Here is a 19,055-nt window from a genome sequence, read left to right as displayed (position 1 = left end):
CGGGCCGGGCGGGGGGGCCTTCCCGCGGCGCTGCCAGGGGACGGCGGGCTGCGACCGGGGCCTCTCCGGACAGGGCGGGGGGGAGCCTTAAAACGGGATTACAGCAAACTGGTTAAAGTCGGTGGGGTGCCCCTTCCCTCCTCGGTTATGCTGGTGATTAGAAAAGAAAAAGGAAGAGAAAAGAAAAAAAGTTGGTAAGGCGATGGGTGTCTTGTGTCTGGACCGACTCTACCCGGCAAGAGCCTTTACGTGATTCTTGGTGGCTGATAAGAAAGGAGAAAATGTAAGAGATGGTGGTGGTGTGGGTTCTTAGCCCCAGACAGAACAGTAAGAGGATTTGACTTTGTTTCTGCTGCATCAGCTTTTTTTTTGGCTTAATCTCCTGGAGAGATACATAAAGTAGAGTGCGCACAGGTGGGTATGGTTTTGTGAGATGTGCCTGGGTTTTGTGATGAGGCTTCTGTGGCAGGTTATCCTTGCTCCATGATTTTCCTTGCTCCATGATTTTCCTTGCTCCATGATTTTTTGATAAAGCAATGTGCTGCAAGAAAGTGCTGTTATAAAGGGTTTGATCAAGTGAAACATTATACACAAAAGTTTTAGAAGAAAGGGAATACTCCTTAAACTTTTCCAAGCAGTTTGTTTGTTTGTTTGTTTTCTCATAAGAACTCTGAAAAGAGGAACTAACTTTCAAAACGAAATAGACGCTCTTAGAAGTACTTGTATACCGCAGTGACCTCCCAGGGCTTACATGAAGGAGAAATCAAAGTTGTGTTCAGGAATGCAGTTTCCCAGCAGCACAGTTGCCTTCTGGTATGGCACGATTAGCTTGTCTAGGCCTGAAATACCACTTTTATTTTTGCATTGTTTTGGACAAAACTTAAAACTTCATATGGGTAAGATCCAACAGCCATAAACTGGGCACGCAGAGAAACAAAATTTCTTCCTCATACCAGTTTTTTCTATGTTATGATAATCTGTTCCTCTTCAAGGTAGTCTGTATGCTGCAGAGGCTTGAGAGTGCTGTGGAAGCCTGTGATTCCAGTGCTGCTGCTGCAGAGAAATACTCGGATGCTCACAGCTCCTTATGGTTCATTTCATGTAACCATGTTGCTATACCAGAGCTACTGAAATCAAACTAACGTGATGCCATCCACAGCTATTGACACTTATCCTCCAAATAGTGTAACTGTGTTAAGGCAGTGCTGTGCCCGGACTAAAATACCAGCTTTTCAGCAGTTCCTTTTCTTTACTAGCTTCAGTGAAAAAGACAGTTGTGTCTTCCAAATGCTGGGTTTTGAAGTCAGTGGGAGGCTGTGAGTTTTTTCTATAGGATTTCCAAATTCTTAAATGTCAAATACTGACATTGAAGAAAAAGGGATTTTCAGTTCCTCTATGGGCATAGATGCCACCAGTATGTCATCTGTAGCTGCTCCAATCTCTCCTCGAAAATAATCTTAAAAGGAAAACTATTAGATTGTTTCTGAAACCCTTCTATCCTGGCCACTTTGTGATGGGAACACAATGGTCAACCTCAGCATTCAGAATACTTGTGACCCCTTCCTTTGGGGCCAGCATGGCTCTGTGTTTGCCTGCTGGTGACTGCAGATGAGCTGAGTAGAAGCTGAAAAATTCACCGTTTGGGCTTGTTGCTCTCACAGGGATGAATCCAACAAAAGTCTTGCCTGTGTTCCCTTCCATCTCGGATACAGTAGGTCAGGATGGCTTAACCTCTGCAGTTCCTATTTTAAGACAAGACCTTTTTTCTGTGACAGTCACTCCAGTCTGTCAAGTCAGAGAACTACCAGGTGGTTGCTTTCTCCCCTTTTCCGTGAACTCTCATCCCCAATAGTTCCCCGAAAGTACTCCTGTCTTGCTGAGGTTGTCATTTGTCATGTCACCAGTTCTGTGGTTCCCATCATATGCTCTTACGTATGGTAGTTCGTGCAGCCTTGGCTCCTTCAGCTTCTCCTAAACAGAATGGGAAACTCTAGCGTAAAGTTCCCAAGCAGGTGACATCTGCTCTGCCTGGGCTTGATCATGTCATGCTCACATATGTGTAGTTCTGCCCCATTGCACTGTTTCTGCGGAGCTTTTGACAGCATGATTAGCAGGCAGACTTCCTTTACTCTCCCTTTGATTTCTGCAGCTTCTGTCTCCTTCAAGGTTTTGGCTACCAGCGCTCACTAAAGATTTTTGATGGCCTCCTTTGTTGTTTGCTCTTCAGGCTCATAGTAAGCTCCCCAGCAGCCTGCCCTCCCTTCTCAAATAAGCATAACCCCTTATGAATTTTGATTGTCCTCTATTACAACAAAGCTTTGGGCAGAAGCAAGGCCTGGGCAGGATGTGGAGTGAATGTGTCCAGTGGGAATGTGGGCAGAGCCAGGCACGGCTTGGCTGCCCCCTCCGAAACGCTGTGGTTACAGCCCGGGCGTGCAGCTTGGCTCAGCCTTTTCTTCTCCCTGGAGCCAGATACCCTTTGACCCGTCGCTGGTTGCCTGCTTTTAATAATGCACTGAGCCCTGCAATGAGAATTGGAGCTTGCAGTCTGCAGTTCACTGTGGTTTTTTGTTTTTTTATCCCCCCCCTCTGGCTCCTTTCTGTGTGGTTTTCCTATGCTATAAATGTAATCACTGAAATTAAGAAAAAACAAGACTTCGCCCTCTGTATTAATAATGCAGCCCCCTTTTGAATGCTGCTTCAAAACTATAGCAGAGAAAGCTACCTTTAGTACAGATTTAAAAATTCTGTATAATTTTTAGAATTTCCCAGAAGATAGTAAGAATGACTGAATGATGGAAAAAAATAGTCATTTACATTTAAGAACAAATGCTCAAAGCTAACTTTTTTGTGTGTGTGTGGCACTAAAGTTTGAAAGCTAATGAAATGCAGGGGATCAGCAGCAGTGGATGTGGGAATCATTTGTATTTTATAACAGTTTAGAACAAAGTGTCTATTCGGTCATCTTTATGCTGTTCTTCTAATATGGCTTGTTTTTTGTTGTTGAATGAGAACTTTGATCCCGATGTTTCTTTAAAGCCTTCAGCATCTTTTTAAAGATTGCCACAGGATTTCCCAATTTACAATAATTGCAGTTTTTCAGCACATTTCTGGCAGATAGGAAGTGGAACAAGACTGGTGCTTGCTGAGTGTTTTACTGGTATGTGAAGTCCAGAGGCTTTTGATCATTATGGAAAAACTTTTTATAAGTGTAGTTTCTTGCATGTGTAGTGTACTTGACTGAAGGGTATATGAAGTTGTTCTCTCAGACTGATAGCATTGAGGCTGGACTGAGTATTTGGATAATAATAACTTCGGTAAAAATTGCTTTTAAAATATAAGTAATTGAACATAATATTCTAAATTAATTGACCAATAAGAAAGTAAGATCTCTGGAGCAATCCAGAAGTTAATGTATTAATAAATATATATTTTCATAATGAAGTAAAAAAGATCAATGCGTTGTTTAAATATATTATTCTTATATGTAGTATACTATAGTTCTTGTTGATATTAATCTAAAATACAGCTTTATAGATATTCTATGTAAGTGCAGCAATAAGAAAAAAAAAAGCACTGATGTATTGCAACAGTGAAAGAGTTAGCAATAAAGGACTTAAAATTAATTCCGAGTGCATAGTGGCCTGCTGCCAAGGCTATTTAGGAACAGATGTGGCTGAAATAGATACCAATAGTCTGTTTGGGATCTCTAAAGTAAGACATCTGTCAGTCTATCGGTCAGTTAGGAATAATGGAAATGGGAACTGGCTGTTACAAAATGTGAATTACTGAAGTTCCATGTTGGTCAAATTCAAAGCATTTGATTCTGACATGTAGAGAACATAATTTCTCTAAGTAGCTTATCTATTGTCCAAATAGGAAAACTATTTTTAGGGGGGAGACATAAAAATAATCTGAAGTGTAACTAAGAGTGACTATGAGATTAATATATGATTTTAAGATGTAAATTGAAGGAAGAAAGCATGTAGTTTTAAATAATCCCATGGTGTCTGAACTCATAAGACACTCAAATTTTTTTCAAGGAAGTCCATAAAATTAATGTCTTTTATATAGATGCTGCATGAAACTGCAAAAGAATTTATTAATTTGCATCTTTCTGTGAAGAATTAAAAACATTTAATTGAGTATATTAATTAAAGGTCTCTTAAAACTTGTTCTTTATTTCAGGTGACTTCTAGACATAATGTCTTGATTCTCTGTGTGTCTTTTATCCTTTATCAGCATATCAATTTATGGCTATGTGTTTGTGGAACAATTTACATTATTTCATGCTTTCTGGTATTTTTCTTGTATTTCACATCTTTATGCACCTCTCTGCTTATGTTGAAAGGGATTAACATACCCTGGGCATCTAATAGTGGCTTTTGCATGTACTTTAATTCTCTGCCTTCAAAGAAAGAGATCAGATATTTTTATCTTCCAGAGAATAGGTTTCTGTGCTAGGTCTTGCAAATTGTATTTGTGTGTGTTTGGGTTTACATACATGTTAAGTGAAGTATTAACATCATACCTGTTAAATCACGTGTGTTAATGAGTTGCAGGGAGCTACGTGAGTTTGAAATAACAAGATTTATTTAGCTTTCACACAATGTTGTAATTCGTCTTTGTGGCCTTTTCTTTTTGACGCAAAACTCTTTCTGTTGGTGATATTGTGGTTTGTGTGACCTTAAAGCTCTTGTAGGCCATAAAATGGCAAGTTTTGAACTTGCCTAAAGGTGATGGGTTTGGTTTCAGTGGTTGGGTGGATTTTTTTTCTTCATTTCTCCTGTTGCACTGTTTAATAATTGCACCTTGCCGTGTACTATTATAGATAAAGGGGTGCTCTGCTTTATTGGTCTCCTCTGCCTGCCTGGCGAGAGAGGGATGGTGGCTGGATGGGTGCTTGGTGTATCATCAGGCAGTTGGCACACCAGTAACGAGCCAGATGTAGCTGGAGCTGTGTTTTGGCTGAGGAGCAGCCCAATTGAAGAAAGGCAGGTTGCAATCAAGGAGCAATCAAGAATACTGCAGTTGGGGGTGAGCTGATATATTATGGGAGTATAAGGGTCTTGGTGAAGTGCCACGGGGGTGTGGGAGGGATTTGTGGGTTCTATGGAGAGGGATATTAGTGAACAGAGGGGACACTGAAGCTGTTGCTGTAGTGTGTGAGATATGCATGATACAGGGTAGGGAAATCCCTAGAAAGTCAGAGGAGACATAATAAGGTGGTGAGGTAAAGAAAGGCTGGATGCAATTTTGTTAAAAAAAATTTAAAAATTCTCAAACTTCCACAGAAGAATCCTGTTCACAGAATAATTGCCAACTCTTTTGTCTATGCTTTCTGTGCAAAGGTACGCAAGAGTAAATTGATGGTTTTGCTTATATACCATGATAGAATCCACAAGTGCATATTAAAAACACATTGATATACTAAGCAATCTTTGATGTCCATGCTAGTGCTGTTTTCAGGTCCATGATAGTGCTAAAGGGCTAAAAGATCCTTCCTCAGTGTCAATCAATCTTCTTTTTAAATCATTAAAAACAGAATGCAGGCAAATCCTTTAAGCTTAAATCTTATATCTCAGTTTTCAAATTGTCCTGTTCTTCAGCCTTCTTTTTTTTTTTTTTTACTACTCTTTCATATTCTAGATGCTGTTGTAGTCTTTTCTTGATTGTCATTTTACCATATAATCCCTGAATTTGTACCCCTCTACTCTGCACCTTTACATCTCTTCTGTTGTATCAAATATTGCCAAATTAACTTGACTTCCAAGTATATTTTTTTGGAAAATGCATAGTTTCATTCAGCCAGTCCCTTCCATTTAGAAGCAGTGCTCTATAAACATCCAAGAAGCCATATAATTCCTGAAATCCTTTCCTAATTTTATGGGGGTTTTGTAATGTCTGCAGGAAACAAATACAAAACCTGATGAATAGCCTGGCCACTCAGAATCTGAGACTGCTGCCCACTTTGTCTGTAGCTGTTTCTCTCCTTGGATGGCAGAACATGCAGAATGTGGTTCTGTAGCACGTTGTGTGAGTTAGTTGTGGGCATCGTGGTGCCTAATTGGGTCTTCTGCTACAGTAAATCCATAAAAACTTGCTTCCATAGTTGTTACTGTTCATGGTATGGAACAAGTTTAAATTCAGAATATGATGTTCTTTTGCATTTTCCTATTTTGCATCTTGGCAAAAGACACGTTCAGGTTAAGGCATTTCTGTCTTTAGTTTACAGTTACAAAATAGAAAAAAATAAACCAGGAAACTGTCAGCTGCTCTTGTTGGAGACAAAATAAACAAAACTTAAATAAACATTTTTCCTTTCATTATAGATATCTTATTTGTTAACTATGTATGTTACAAAAGCAGCAGGTAAATAACAGTTGTTGCAACTCTGAAAAAAATCAAATAGATACTGGATAAAAGGACTCCTTTTATGTTTGCTGTTTCATTTAGGTATATCCAACTATATTATGCGCTTCCTTTAGAAGGAAGTTTATACTCCCCTACACTTAGTACTCCAAAAATACTTTTATTCTTCATAGACAATTTATGAAAAAGGCTGAATGGCTGAAAGTCTGAGAGCATAAACCTGAACAATTGGATAGTCTTTGTGTACCTTCACATTAGTGGGTCGTGGAACTAATGTTTTCCTTTCAAGGAAATCCTGGTCCTGGTTTTTATAACTTATGTTGTAACAGTATGTGCAGACAAAAAACCATAATGTGTTGAGTATGTGATACACGTATTACCATATTGCCATAAGGAACTGCTATTATGTTAGACACCAACTGATTTCGTGATAGTGTTGGATTTCTCTCACATATGCTTATGTTTTTGTACAGATGATCCTTTAGGAACATCTGCTAGTTTTGTGGTGGTATCTGCTGTTTCCTTTCAAAATGTGACCTTTTTGTCATTTACTACTGGGACTGCTATAGAATTGCATTATACCAAGATCCTTTTCTAAATTGATTCCTGTCTCATAGACTTTAACTGTCAATGTTTGAGTTAATTGGGTTTCACCATTCTCTGACATACTACAGAGTTGTGTACAACTGTAAGTTAATAAATCAACCTTTTAAAATAACATTTAATGATTTTATTGTATTTTTTTTTAACTGCTAACTTGATAGTGACTAGAGCTTCCTCCTTCTAACTGTTTAGGTGGTCTCAAAAATACTTGTGTCTGCAGACTAAGTATAAGGATGGTATTTCTCAAACTGTTTCACTAGGGAAGAAGTTTTGGAACTCCTCTCTTGCATTTTAGCAACCTTTCCCCCTTTTGTTGAAGTGCAGATAATATCCTTTCGACACTGATACCAGTTTAGGATCATATCTTCAGGTGTAGCTGAGTAAGTGTGATTGCAAGCACAACTGAAATTCAGTTGTGGATGTGGCACTGTAACCAGCAGGGAAGTCATGACCCTGTAAATGCAACCAAAAATATGGGTTCCTTGCGTGTTAAAAACTCCCCCTTTGGGTGAGTTACCAAGATGTACTATAATGTCTCTTTCACAGGTAGAAGTTATCTAGGTAACTGGATTTTATGTAGTTATGATGAAGAGTTGAAGACACTGTTATTTCCTATTTCTGCACTGTGGCTGAGCATACAAATCCTTTTTGTAGGACTTTTGTAGGATTTTACAATCAAACTGATTTGCTGTGGCCCTCTGCAGGAAAAAAATGGTGTGTTGATTTTTTGCAATTTGGAAATGTAGCTAATTATTTTGTTTCCAACACATGATGTATGCTTGTATAGAGATAGTAGTTACTTTCACATAATACTGTTTGTGGTTTTAACAGTTGAATATGTATTTAAGCATGCACGAGACTTAATATTTTGAAAAGCAAATAGATTTCCGGTGCTTCTGTTGCTTCCTTTATTGGTACGCATTGTCATCTAGTTATACCTTTTTATTTCAAACTGTATTAATTCCAAAGGTGATTTTGAATTTAAAAGTAATTGACTTCTAGTTTTCAGTGGGAATGCTGCTAAATGTAAAAAAAAGAGAAAAAAAAATAGTTAAGTCATTTTAGATGTGTTTATGGCTTTCTTGGTTGAACCTAAATTTCTATATGAGCATGTATTTTATTACTATCAAAGTATGCAGATTAAAAATGCACTGTTGAATGAGAATATTTTTCTTCCTGTAAGGTCTTAAGGTACCTGTTTTGCTGTTCTGTTTCCTCATGGAGTCGTAAACACCCCTCTCCCCACTCCCAGCGTAACTCCAGCAGAGCAACAAGAAACGTCCCACAAACCTGGAAGTTTTGTGATACTCTAATTACTGATATTACCAGCACTTCTTTGGAGAAGAATCAATAAGCTGATTTTCACACAACATCCCAGTCCCCATGATTTAGGTACCTTTATGAGGAGTGGCTTGTTTATGGTGTAGGATAGTATTAGCTGAGTTATTATCTTTCAGTAATGAGTTTGGTGCTCGGAGATGACTGCATTTGTTTGAAGCCTTGAGCTGTATTTGTATCTTTATTTTGCTCGTAAGTGGGAGTGTTTGAAAACGCTTATGTAGAGATTGAGAGGGTGCTTCTGATTTTATTCCTTCCCCAAAATTTCCTAGTTTGTTTCTTTTTAAGATTAAAGAATATCTTCAGTTTATTATTTGATGGGTGGGTATTTGATTAAAAGATGTTTTTCACCCTAGCTGAATATTGTGAAATGTTTCAACATAGTGTCTAGTGTAAATGCCAAATATTGAATGTGATTTTATTAATGTTAGAAATTAAAGAAACAAAAAAAAAGCAGAGAACTCATGTAGAACTCTTTATGTCATTTATCAATGACAACATAGCTCTTAGCAGCTTTGAGATTGATGCAATAAATGCATAAACCCTTAAGCTGTAAAACCGAGAAAATGCTTCAAGCCACACTTAATTTGGAGGTTTTGTAATGTGATTGTAAGCCAGAGCACGTGGAATGATTGTAAGCCACAACACCTTAGTTTTTGTAAAATTTGAGCTCAGAAACCAGAGTGGATCACAAATTATTCAATTGATCCCAGGATAACTTGTATAAGAATTAAAAATTATTTTCCATGTCCACCACTGGCTTTATGTTACAAGAAATGATTAGTTTTCTTTACAAGTAGTAAGGAAGCTGCTGTTTTCTATCATGGTTTTTTAGTGGTACCTGACCCAGACAAATGTGTTTTTCTTTTTTTTTTTTTTTTAAATAAAAGGTGTTTTACAAAAAATTAAAATTGTCGTTCTGAATTTTCATGTGAGCCTTCATGTTTGGTAGCCTTTTTGTAAGGGATTTGATGAAAGAAAATTCTACTACTTAAGATCTGGTGCAATTTCCTCCTTCCTTTGGCTTCCTGTTTAGTTGTAGATGTAGGAATATGTTAAATCTCTTGACAAAAAAATGAAGGTACAGTAATTTGGTTTACCTCTCAGTTCTCTGATCTAGCATAGAGCTGTTTCTTGCCTGTGTGTAGCAATTTTAAACAAATCTGTTCATGAACAGAATTCAGTGCCTAGCTCTGGATTTCCTGGCCTTTGTCTATTTGGCTATGTAAGACGGTGGTTACTTGAATGCTTTTCAGTATGGAGTAATTACCGTAGTTGTGGGTTTATTTGAACTGTGACAATATATCTCTTCTGTCAGTCCATACGCTCAAGTGAATATAGGAAAGTATGCTTTGCAAAGCTCTGAAAATGCAAAGCAACAGATGTTATGTACTGCACAATTATACGTATCCTGGAAACAGATCTTTACACAGTGCAGGCAGTCTTGGAAAAACAAAATTTGACATACAAATGATCAAGTTAAGGGTAACAGCAATAAATACTTACAACTAAATATAATACTGCAGATGCTGTTCTGAGTTTAAGTAATTAAATGCTCATCATTCTATTAAAACACCCTGTTTGACAGATGTTTAAAAATCATCTTTGTATTTATATTTTTCTGTATTGTTTCAGTACAGTATAGGAGAAATAGAATATGTATTCTATTTCTTAAAAATAATGTTGTAGGAAAATGGCTTTTAAAAAAAGCTTAAGTTATTCTAACTTAAGTAACAATTATTGTAAATAAATTGCTAAAAGTCAACAGGAAAAATTTCAAGGTAACTTGCTGGCTTTCTGTGTGAAAACAGCACCTCTTTGCCTGGCTGATCTGTCGACGGTTCTTAAGATGGTTCAAAATGAGATCGCTCTTGTCCAAGACCTCTCCCTGGTACGCTGTTTGTCACAGGGCCTTTTGGAGACTTGTCAAATGGCTCTGTCAAGAAAGGTACTGAAAGATTTCATACTTGGGTGGTTTTGGACTTCCCAAAGGCCTGCTCTGTCACTTCCATGTAGTGTAACTGGGGGTGAGGTAATTAGTTAGGGACCAAAATTATCATAGCACCAGTGAATAAAATTATTGTAGTACCAGTGAACAATAACAGTTAGATGGCTATAGATGGTGCTAACTCATGTTGATGTCAAAAGATTTGTGATTTCATTTAGTAAATTCTGCAGTTGACACATTCCAGAGTAAACCTAAATATATTGATATGTTACAGTAATCGGGAGAAGGTTGTATAAAGATGTTTATTTTTAACTCGATATTATTAAAGGAAAAAGAATGCTTCTGAATATTTCATGTGAAATGTAATGTTTCTTGATCTCTTGACTACAACACACTTATTAAACAAGGCTGTGATTAAACTAAGAATATCCTCCAAATCCTTTTCTGTTCCATATATCTTTTGTGATGGAGGAGTAGGAATAAATATGATTGCTTTAGGAAACAATGCTTAGCAGAAGAAAAGAGAGAGTACCTGATAAATGTTTGTAGTTTTCTTTTTTCTTTTTTTCTTCACTGTAATACAAACAAAAATGAAGTAAAAAGGCTTTTATTTGCACTTACATTTGTTGAGGAGTTAATTATTTAAAATATGATGGAAACAAGCAGGTGGTGTTTTTGAAATTTCGTCCCTAGGTCTCACTTGTTTTATGGAAACCATTTGTGGAACATACATGCACACAAATTCAGTACTAAACTTACCATGTAATTTATACATATAGGCTTGTTTGTCTTCGTTAAAGCAGCTACTGCTTTTTACATTTGCAAGTTTAACAGTTTAGCAATATTAGTTTGTATGCAGAAGTAGACTGATAAAATGAACTTACAATAAAAAGAAAGCTGTTCTTAAATGTGTTTCTCTGTGGTTTATGTTTCTAATATTTGTTTGCTTTGTCTAATTCCTGAAGCAAAGTCTGCCTGAAAAGTTTGTTTTGCCTTTGTTGTATTAACAATGTGGTCTGGAAGGAGTATGGAAGAGAACAAATGGCATGGAATAAACACAGAAAAGCAGAAATATGTATTTGTTTGTTTGGGGACTGTTAAAATAGGAGTGGAAAAGCATTTAGAGCCTCTCAGTTATGTCCTACCGCACAGCTTCAGAGATATGACTGTTTTACAGATTGAACTAGGCAATGGGACAGTGGGTCCAAAAGTTGATATAATTAAGCTTGGTATAATGTATTGATCTCTTACCTGAATGCCATTGGCTTGGGATCAAGATCAGGAGCTATAGCTAGACCATTCCTAGCCTAAATTCTTATATCCCCAACCTGTATTCCTAACCTGGGGCCCCTAACAGAAGAAGGGCGTAGACCTGTTGGAGTAAGTCCAGAGGAGTGTTGACCTGCTGGAGGGTAGAGAGGCTTTGCAGAGGGACCTGGACAGGCTGGATCGATGGGCTGAGACCAACAGGATGAGTTTCAATAAGGCCAAGTGCCGGATCCTGCACTTGGGTCACAACCCCAGGCAACGCTACAGGCTGGGGGCAGAGTGGCTGGAGAGCTGCCTGGCAGAAAAGGACCTGGGGGTGTTGGTCGACTGTCGGCTGAACATGAGCCAGCAGTGCGCCCAGGTGGCCAAGAAGGCCAACGGTATCCTGGCCTGTATCAGGAACAGTGTGGTGAGTAGGGCCCGAGAGGTGATTGTCCCCCTGTACTCGGCACTGGTGAGGCCTCACCTCGAGTACTGTGTCCGGTTCTGGGCCCCTTCCCACAAAAAAGACATTGAGGTGCTGGAGTGGGTCCAGAGAAGGGCAACGAAGCTGGTGAGGGGTCTGGAGAGTAAGTCTTATGAGGAGAGGCTGAGGGAGCTGGGGTTGTATCGGGCTCTATAACTACCTGAAGGGGGGTGTAGAGAAGCCGGGGTTGGTCTCGTCTCCCAAGTCACAGGAGATAGGACAAGGGGAAGTGGCCTCTAGTTGCACCAGGGGAGGTTTAGATTGGATATTAGAAAACATTTCTTCACGGAAAGGGTTATCCAGCATTGGAATAGGCTGCCCAGGAAGTGGTTGAGGCACCATTCCTGGAGGTGTTCAAAAGACGGGTTGACATGGTCCTCAGGAATATGGTTTAGTGGTGTAGGTTTTTTTATTTTTATTTTTTTATTATTTTTTTTGTCAGAGTTAGGTTGATGGTTGGACTAGATGATCTTTAAGGTCCCTTCCAACCTAGACAATTCTATGATTCTATGAAAACAGGTGGGGAGTGGGAAAGTATTAGTGGAAAATAGAATAAATGCTTGCTTTATTTCTTCTCTTCTCTTAGCATCTGTTTATGGCTATGGTTTGACATAAGATACTGGGACAGATGGACTTTTGCTCTGATCTGGTATTGCTGGTCTTATATACCAGAAACCTGTTAAATTACATTTAAATTATATTTTATGTAAAAGCACACACATCACTGTGTCTGTAACTCCATCTGTATTTGCACTACTAAGCAAGCTTTCTTGGTAGAATTTGAATTTCAGTTTGCCTAGCCTTCCATTTGAAAGATACTTACTTTTATTGGTGGATTGATACCAGTTTAAAGAATGTTCTTGTCTGACAAAATATCAAGAGATTAATTTTAATAAATGTTGGTAGGAATTACAGTACAGTAACGGGCTGTAGAGGAAACCTGTCTTTCTTAGCCATTAGTGCCTTGAAAATATTGCTCATATGTATGTTTATAATTACTGTAGTGTTGGGGGTTTTATTTTTATTGTGGAGAAGGGAAGTTAAATTCCAAACACATTAGCTAAACTTGTATAGGATATGAGTCTGAAACCATTACAAACCATTCCAGAAGAGTACTTAGTTTCATCAATCTCAAGATTAGGAAAAAGTGCAACTTCAATATGCTTAGCTGGAATTTTTCTATAAACCCCTTTCAGAAGATTTCCGATGTTCACAGGATAGAAGATGACCCTCAGTGTAAAAGATCCATTCGTTATGTCAACAACTTAAAGATGTATGCCAAAGTATCTATTGTAATTAATTCTTGAACAGAGTGGTGATAATTTTCTTGCGCTGTTTCACTTAAAGGCTGTCAAAGATTGTCTGATTTGTGATGTGTGGCTGGATATGTGTAGAAACTCAGATGTGTTAAATTTACTTTTAAATGAGCAAGATAAGCTTAATATTGCGATAGAGGAAAATTTAGATAGAATAGTGACAACAACACACGTACTGTGCAAGTGCGTGTTGGAGACAGTCTGAAGATGCATCTCTGTTAGTATGAGTGCTTTGAATGTGAATCTTCCTCTGATCCTGTAACCATATGCGGGATCTTTATTCCATTAGTAAAATTCTTAGGATCTGCAAGTAAGATACTTACTTCAACCTCATAGTGGTAATCCCTGTATATACATGTCTGTTTGGTGTAATGCTAGATTTAAAAGTTTGGGAGAGTAAAAATTCATATGTATTATGAGAGGTTTGAATTGTATCTGTCTCATCTGACGTGCGTTTCTCCAACAGTGAAAACTCATCTGAAACTGGATTTTTTGATATGTCAATCAGTAGTCTTTTTTTTTGTTTTAGTACTTCTTAGTGCTATGATTAGGAATAGACTGAAACTAGAGAATAGATATGTAAAAGTGGTATGTAGCTACAGTTACCATACTGGAGTTAAGAGGACTAGAGGGACATGTCAAGGAATTTGCCTAAAATAGATAGGGGACTGCTTGTTTGAGGCTGTTGGTGCGTGCAAGGATGAAAATCATTGTGGAAAATTGTGAGGTGTTTTTTTGACTAGTGGCTCTGTTTTGAAGCAGTTGGTATACCTGTCAGAAAATAAGCAGGTTTCTGTATGTAATAGTGTACAAATGTAGTTTGATGTAATAGTGAAAGTTATTTCTATGCTGATAGTTACTTGTGAATTTCATGGTACTTAATACTACCATTTTATTCACAAAGCATTTTATGTATTCTGCATGTTCTTTAAAATGCATTAACTTATTCTACTTTATGCACTGGTTATTACATAAATCAAGGCCAAGATGGAGATCTTTTGATTTTTGAGAATCTCATGAAAATTTCAAATCGTGTGTTTTCAATGACTCATTGCCATTTATTCTTATAATTCCTGAACTGGATAACAACATAAAATATTAACATAACTCAAATTACCTGATAATTTTAGAGTGTATTTTTATTTCCAAAATAGCACTATATACAATTTTCTTACAGTCTAATCAAATATTTCCCAGAACTATTTTTTTTCTGGAAAACATTTTGTAGAGCTGTTGAGCTGCTGATACACTTTGCCAGTGTCTTAGGTACATCGTTTGAAATTTAAATTAGGTTACAGACAATAATTATTTACAATTTTAGTTTTATTTCAACATAAGTGTATTGCAGTGTGTATTCAACAGTTCTGCTGCTAAATGAAGGAAGCATATCCTTAGCTTGCTGCGCAGATACATGGGCACAGGTGGACATCTTGGTAGTATGCACCATGCAGTGAAACACATGGCACTACACAACATGGGGCAAAGAGCACGCAGTTTGAATTAGAAGTCATTTTGTGGATACCTTGTAAATTTGTGCTTGTTCATATACAGGCTGTAATTTCTAAAAAGGGTGTACATGTTTTTATATTGAACATTTGTGATACACGTGCTACTCTAATGTAGTTGTCCTTGCTTTGTGGAGAGAGGCAGTATTGTATGAACCTGTTTATGTCAATATTTTAATAATTTATCTTTATAACTGCTTTTGTCTATATTTATAGTAACATTGGCACCCTGTGTACAGAAGATACAATCAGTGCTGAAAGGAAACTTGCATCCATCTGGAAGCAATAAACTTTTCTAAAAGACTGCACAGTGTTACTTAATCCTGTGATTTCTTACTGTGAGTGAAATTAAGGTTTGGTTCAGTGGTGTCACATCATATTGGTATCAAATCTTCTGTGAGAGCTTTGTCATAGTGTTAAGCTACAAACAAAATTTCAAAATTGATGGAAGTCTGAGAATGTAATTTCCTCAGTCACAGGATTATGCATCACTGCAAGTGTAGTCAATTCCATATAATAACATTAATTGTAATACCAGAAAGCTTCTGGAGTATTGCATTTTGTAAGCTTTCTTTTTATATGAAGGGCTAATTTGTATACTGCACAATTGGCTAAGCATACCTTAAATGTTGCATTGCATTCCAAGTCATTTTTGCACTATACATATATCATGTATAAAGTATTTTTTTAATGTGCCAAAATATTTTACAAAGTTAGAGAACCTTAAGAGGAAGGGGAGGAAAAAACCATGTATTATAAAGATCATCTAACAAAATTCTGTGGGGTTTCTTGTTGCTTTTCTTTTAAGTCTATTACAAGTGTGGTGTACATGAACAAAATAGGATTCATTCATCCCTGCAGGCAAAGTGGTGTAGTTTACATTCGTCCTTTTCCTATGGGGCAATTGAGCTGAAGAACATTGGGGTGAATGAAGGGTTTCATGCTTGTCAGAGGATTCTGGTGGTGCTATTGCCGTCTCTTAGCCTGGAGCTAGTGTAGAAGGTACAGATAGAATGATACAAAGGATGACTGAGTTTATGAACAAAGCTCCTGGAAAAATAGATCAAAGATCAATGAGGATAAAGCCAAACACGTAGCTGTTAATCAATGAGAAGTTCATGGATGAACTTGTCTAGCAGCTGATAGCTCTGCTTCAGTACCTAAAAGCGTGAATTGCTAATATACATTAATTACCAATAGCTTAAGGAAGGAAATTCTGAAATGCTGATGTTTAGCACTATGGAGGATTTGTAAATCTGCATTTGAGGCTGAAGCAAATCTTGTGCCAGTAAGAGGCCAAGTAGAACTAATTATTAACTCATAGTTAATAAAACTCAGTGATGTCATGTGGCCATAAGAGGCTATTTTAATCTCCCCCCATCTTATTTTCTGAAATGTCAGAAGCAATTGCCATGATTACAACATAAATTAGTAGGTACAAAACAGCTTGTATGTGTGACATTTTTTTCAAATGAATGTAAAATTAAGCTTATGTTTCCTCTTTGGGGATTCTCCAGTATCTTTCAGCTCTGCAAGCCCATTGTATTGAATCTTGTAAGTGATTAGATCCCAGTCTTCTGTTTTATTTCAGAAATCTGTCTCTTTTAATAAATTCCGTTATATGATGGTTGTATTGTTGGTCTATGTAAAACTAGTCATTTAATCTAATGCTTGTGCTTGCAGAGGTTTTATAAAATGATGGAAATAATTGATGTTTGTTGTCCTGTTATTACTCTGAAATTTGTTATGTAACTCCTTAAATATATTATATTAAAAGCCCCAAGGTTTCAGGCACTTAATAGAAGGTTTGCTGCTACTTTTACAGTCATATGAAATTAGGCAGTATGTGGGCCATATCTTAACATAAAATGTAGAGCTTTCTATAGTAAATTTATTTTCAGTGACCTCTTTCTTGGTGTGGTGTTAATGAGGAAATTTAGCTATTAAAAACCACAATCTTTGCTGTATGCATCCTCTTAAATGCTCAGGTTCAAAATCACTCGCCGTCTGCCTTGCTTCCTTTCAGCTAGTGGTGGTGTTCTGTACAGCATTATTCCCAGTAGATCGTCTTGTTAAGGGGGCTATTTTTCATTTCATCATCTCCTTCAAATTCTTTGTTGGAGAACAAAGGGGAAATGCTTCCCGAAGGTGGCACTTTTTGTGTGGAACAGCATTAGGCCTTGTGCTAAGCTTCATTCACTCTTTTCCGTGGAAGTACTTATTCAAGAAGCTATTTGGCTTCTTTTCAAACTAATGGTTTTGGTATGTTTTTCTGACAAAGTTCTGCTGTTAGCCTGTAATTAATAAGCAAGGTACTTCACTGCTCTGAAAAAGAGATGGAACAAGACGTTAATGAAAGCTTGATGGATAGATGTCTAATGAGCCTCTTAAAAGAAGATGGGCCTTGTTCATGGAGGCCCAGGGTGCACTCACTCTTGAGATCTGGTTGCACTCAGAGGGGCAGTCCCCAGGTCTGGCTCCTCTCCGGGGGTTTGAACTCCAGCAAAGACGACCTCTGAACTGTACTAAACTCTGCCCTTATGCTATGGAATTAATTGAACTGTTCCCATATTTGCTCTGCCAGTTGCCAGCATCACCTTTCCTTTTGATTCCGCCAGAACTAGGCAGTTTGGCAGTGGTGGCTTTTTGACAGAAATTTGCCTACTGCCATCTTTTAAAGTTGTAGTAAAACTTGCCCAAATTTTAAGGCCTTGAGCATGGCGCAACTCAGGACTTCAAGGACTACGCCAAATGTCTCCTGAAGCTGCTCTTCCTGCAATTGCTGTGATGATATGATGCTGGGCACAGAGGCATGTACCTGCAACAGCCCTCTAGAGCTGATGAGGATGTTCAGAAATATGAGGCTTAGTTCTTAAAAGATACGATGGAGAACAGGGATCGGACTCAGTGGGTCAAGGGGTCTTGTGGAAAAAGAGCAGTTTGAAACATGGAGAGAGACAAGAGGGAGGATGAAAAGTCAGAGGTTGCAGTTTTAGGTGTGCTTACGCATGCTATGAATATGTTAAAATTGTCAAGAAATTCTCTGAGCAAAGAAAGAAAAAACTTTTCACTTTCTGAAGAATGCATTGAAACTTGCACAAGACTATTGAAGCCAGTTTTATATGTTGCATTTATCACATTTTGTCTTTTTAAAAATATTTGTAAGAATTACTGGGCAGAGAAATAAAATAATGTAATTTCTGTTACCTAGTATTACCCTTTATCCCACGATCTCAGATTTGCATTGGGAAATTACTGGGGTTTTGGTTGGTTGGGTTGGGTTTTTTTGGCTGAGTTTGAGTTGAAAAATTTGAGCCTGAAGTACAGATTTGTCCAAGAATATTATTTTTTTTTAGTATATCAATTATTCTTCATAATAATTTCATTTTTAGAGATAGCTATCTATGATATTACTTTATAATAAGATGACTTCTCTGAGCCTGAATAGTGAATAATGCTTTTTACTGCTGTATTAAAATTTCCTATCCAGAAAAACTAACTTAATGTGCCATTATAGGTTTATAAAGTGGAGTTTTATTCCGACTCTTATAATTTTGTTAGTTGATAAGATGTAAATAGAGCTCTAAAAATTAAGAGAAAACATGGTGCATCTTTCCCAGTTCTTGCTGACTGTTGTTGATCTGTGTGTGTGATCACTGGGGAGTTAGCAATTGGAAGTGAAAATGCAGAGCAGATTGGCTCAAACCATGTTGACTTCCTGCTGATGAAAGGAGACAGTCCCAATCCTTCCTTCTTCCCTGCTGTGTAATTTCTTATCACTTTGAAGCATCTCTGGTTTTGTAGGACTTGTGTTGAACTGATTATATTAAACAACTTGTCAGAAGACTATGGCGGCACAAAACCTAAAAATAAAGTGGACAATCTGTGTTACTTTAGGGAGTTGAATTGACTCAGCTTGGTTTTGCCAAGTGCCAGACATAAGGAGAAGGAGTGGACTACACAGTTGTGGCAGGTGAGCAATGAGGGTAGGTGCCTGTGTTAGAAGAGGGATTTTTGGCAAGGTATTGCCTTGGCTTGGCAAAATACATCCCTTCACCCTCAGATTTTCTAGAGACAGAGAAAGAAAATTGGTTGCATTCCTGCCAGATGTTGTTAAGCTCAATTTTCTCCCCTGAAGGAATACAGCTGTTGCTGCAAGTGAGTAGCTGCCATTAAAAGATGAAGTTAGTAGTTACACCCTGCTTTTAGTTTCCAGCTCTAGAGGAACTGAGATGCAT

General features: G+C 37.6%; 1 protein-coding gene across 1 annotated transcript in view; it reads left to right on the top strand.

The window, feature by feature from the left end:
• Positions 1 to 19,055, top strand: part of CERKL (ceramide kinase like) — a 65,035-nt gene that overhangs the window by 6,949 nt on the left and 39,031 nt on the right. The window contains exon 2 of the mRNA XM_014954142.1: positions 993 to 1,101. Within this exon, the coding sequence (XP_014809628.1) occupies positions 993 to 1,101 (109 nt within the window). The remainder of the gene's footprint in view (positions 1 to 992; positions 1,102 to 19,055) is intronic.

This window comes from Calidris pugnax, unplaced genomic scaffold, assembly GCF_001431845.1.
Source record: "Calidris pugnax isolate Ruff unplaced genomic scaffold, ASM143184v1 scaffold103, whole genome shotgun sequence".
Classification (NCBI taxonomy): Eukaryota; Metazoa; Chordata; class Aves; order Charadriiformes; family Scolopacidae; genus Calidris; species Calidris pugnax.
This window is presented reverse-complemented; position numbering and strand designations above follow the sequence as displayed.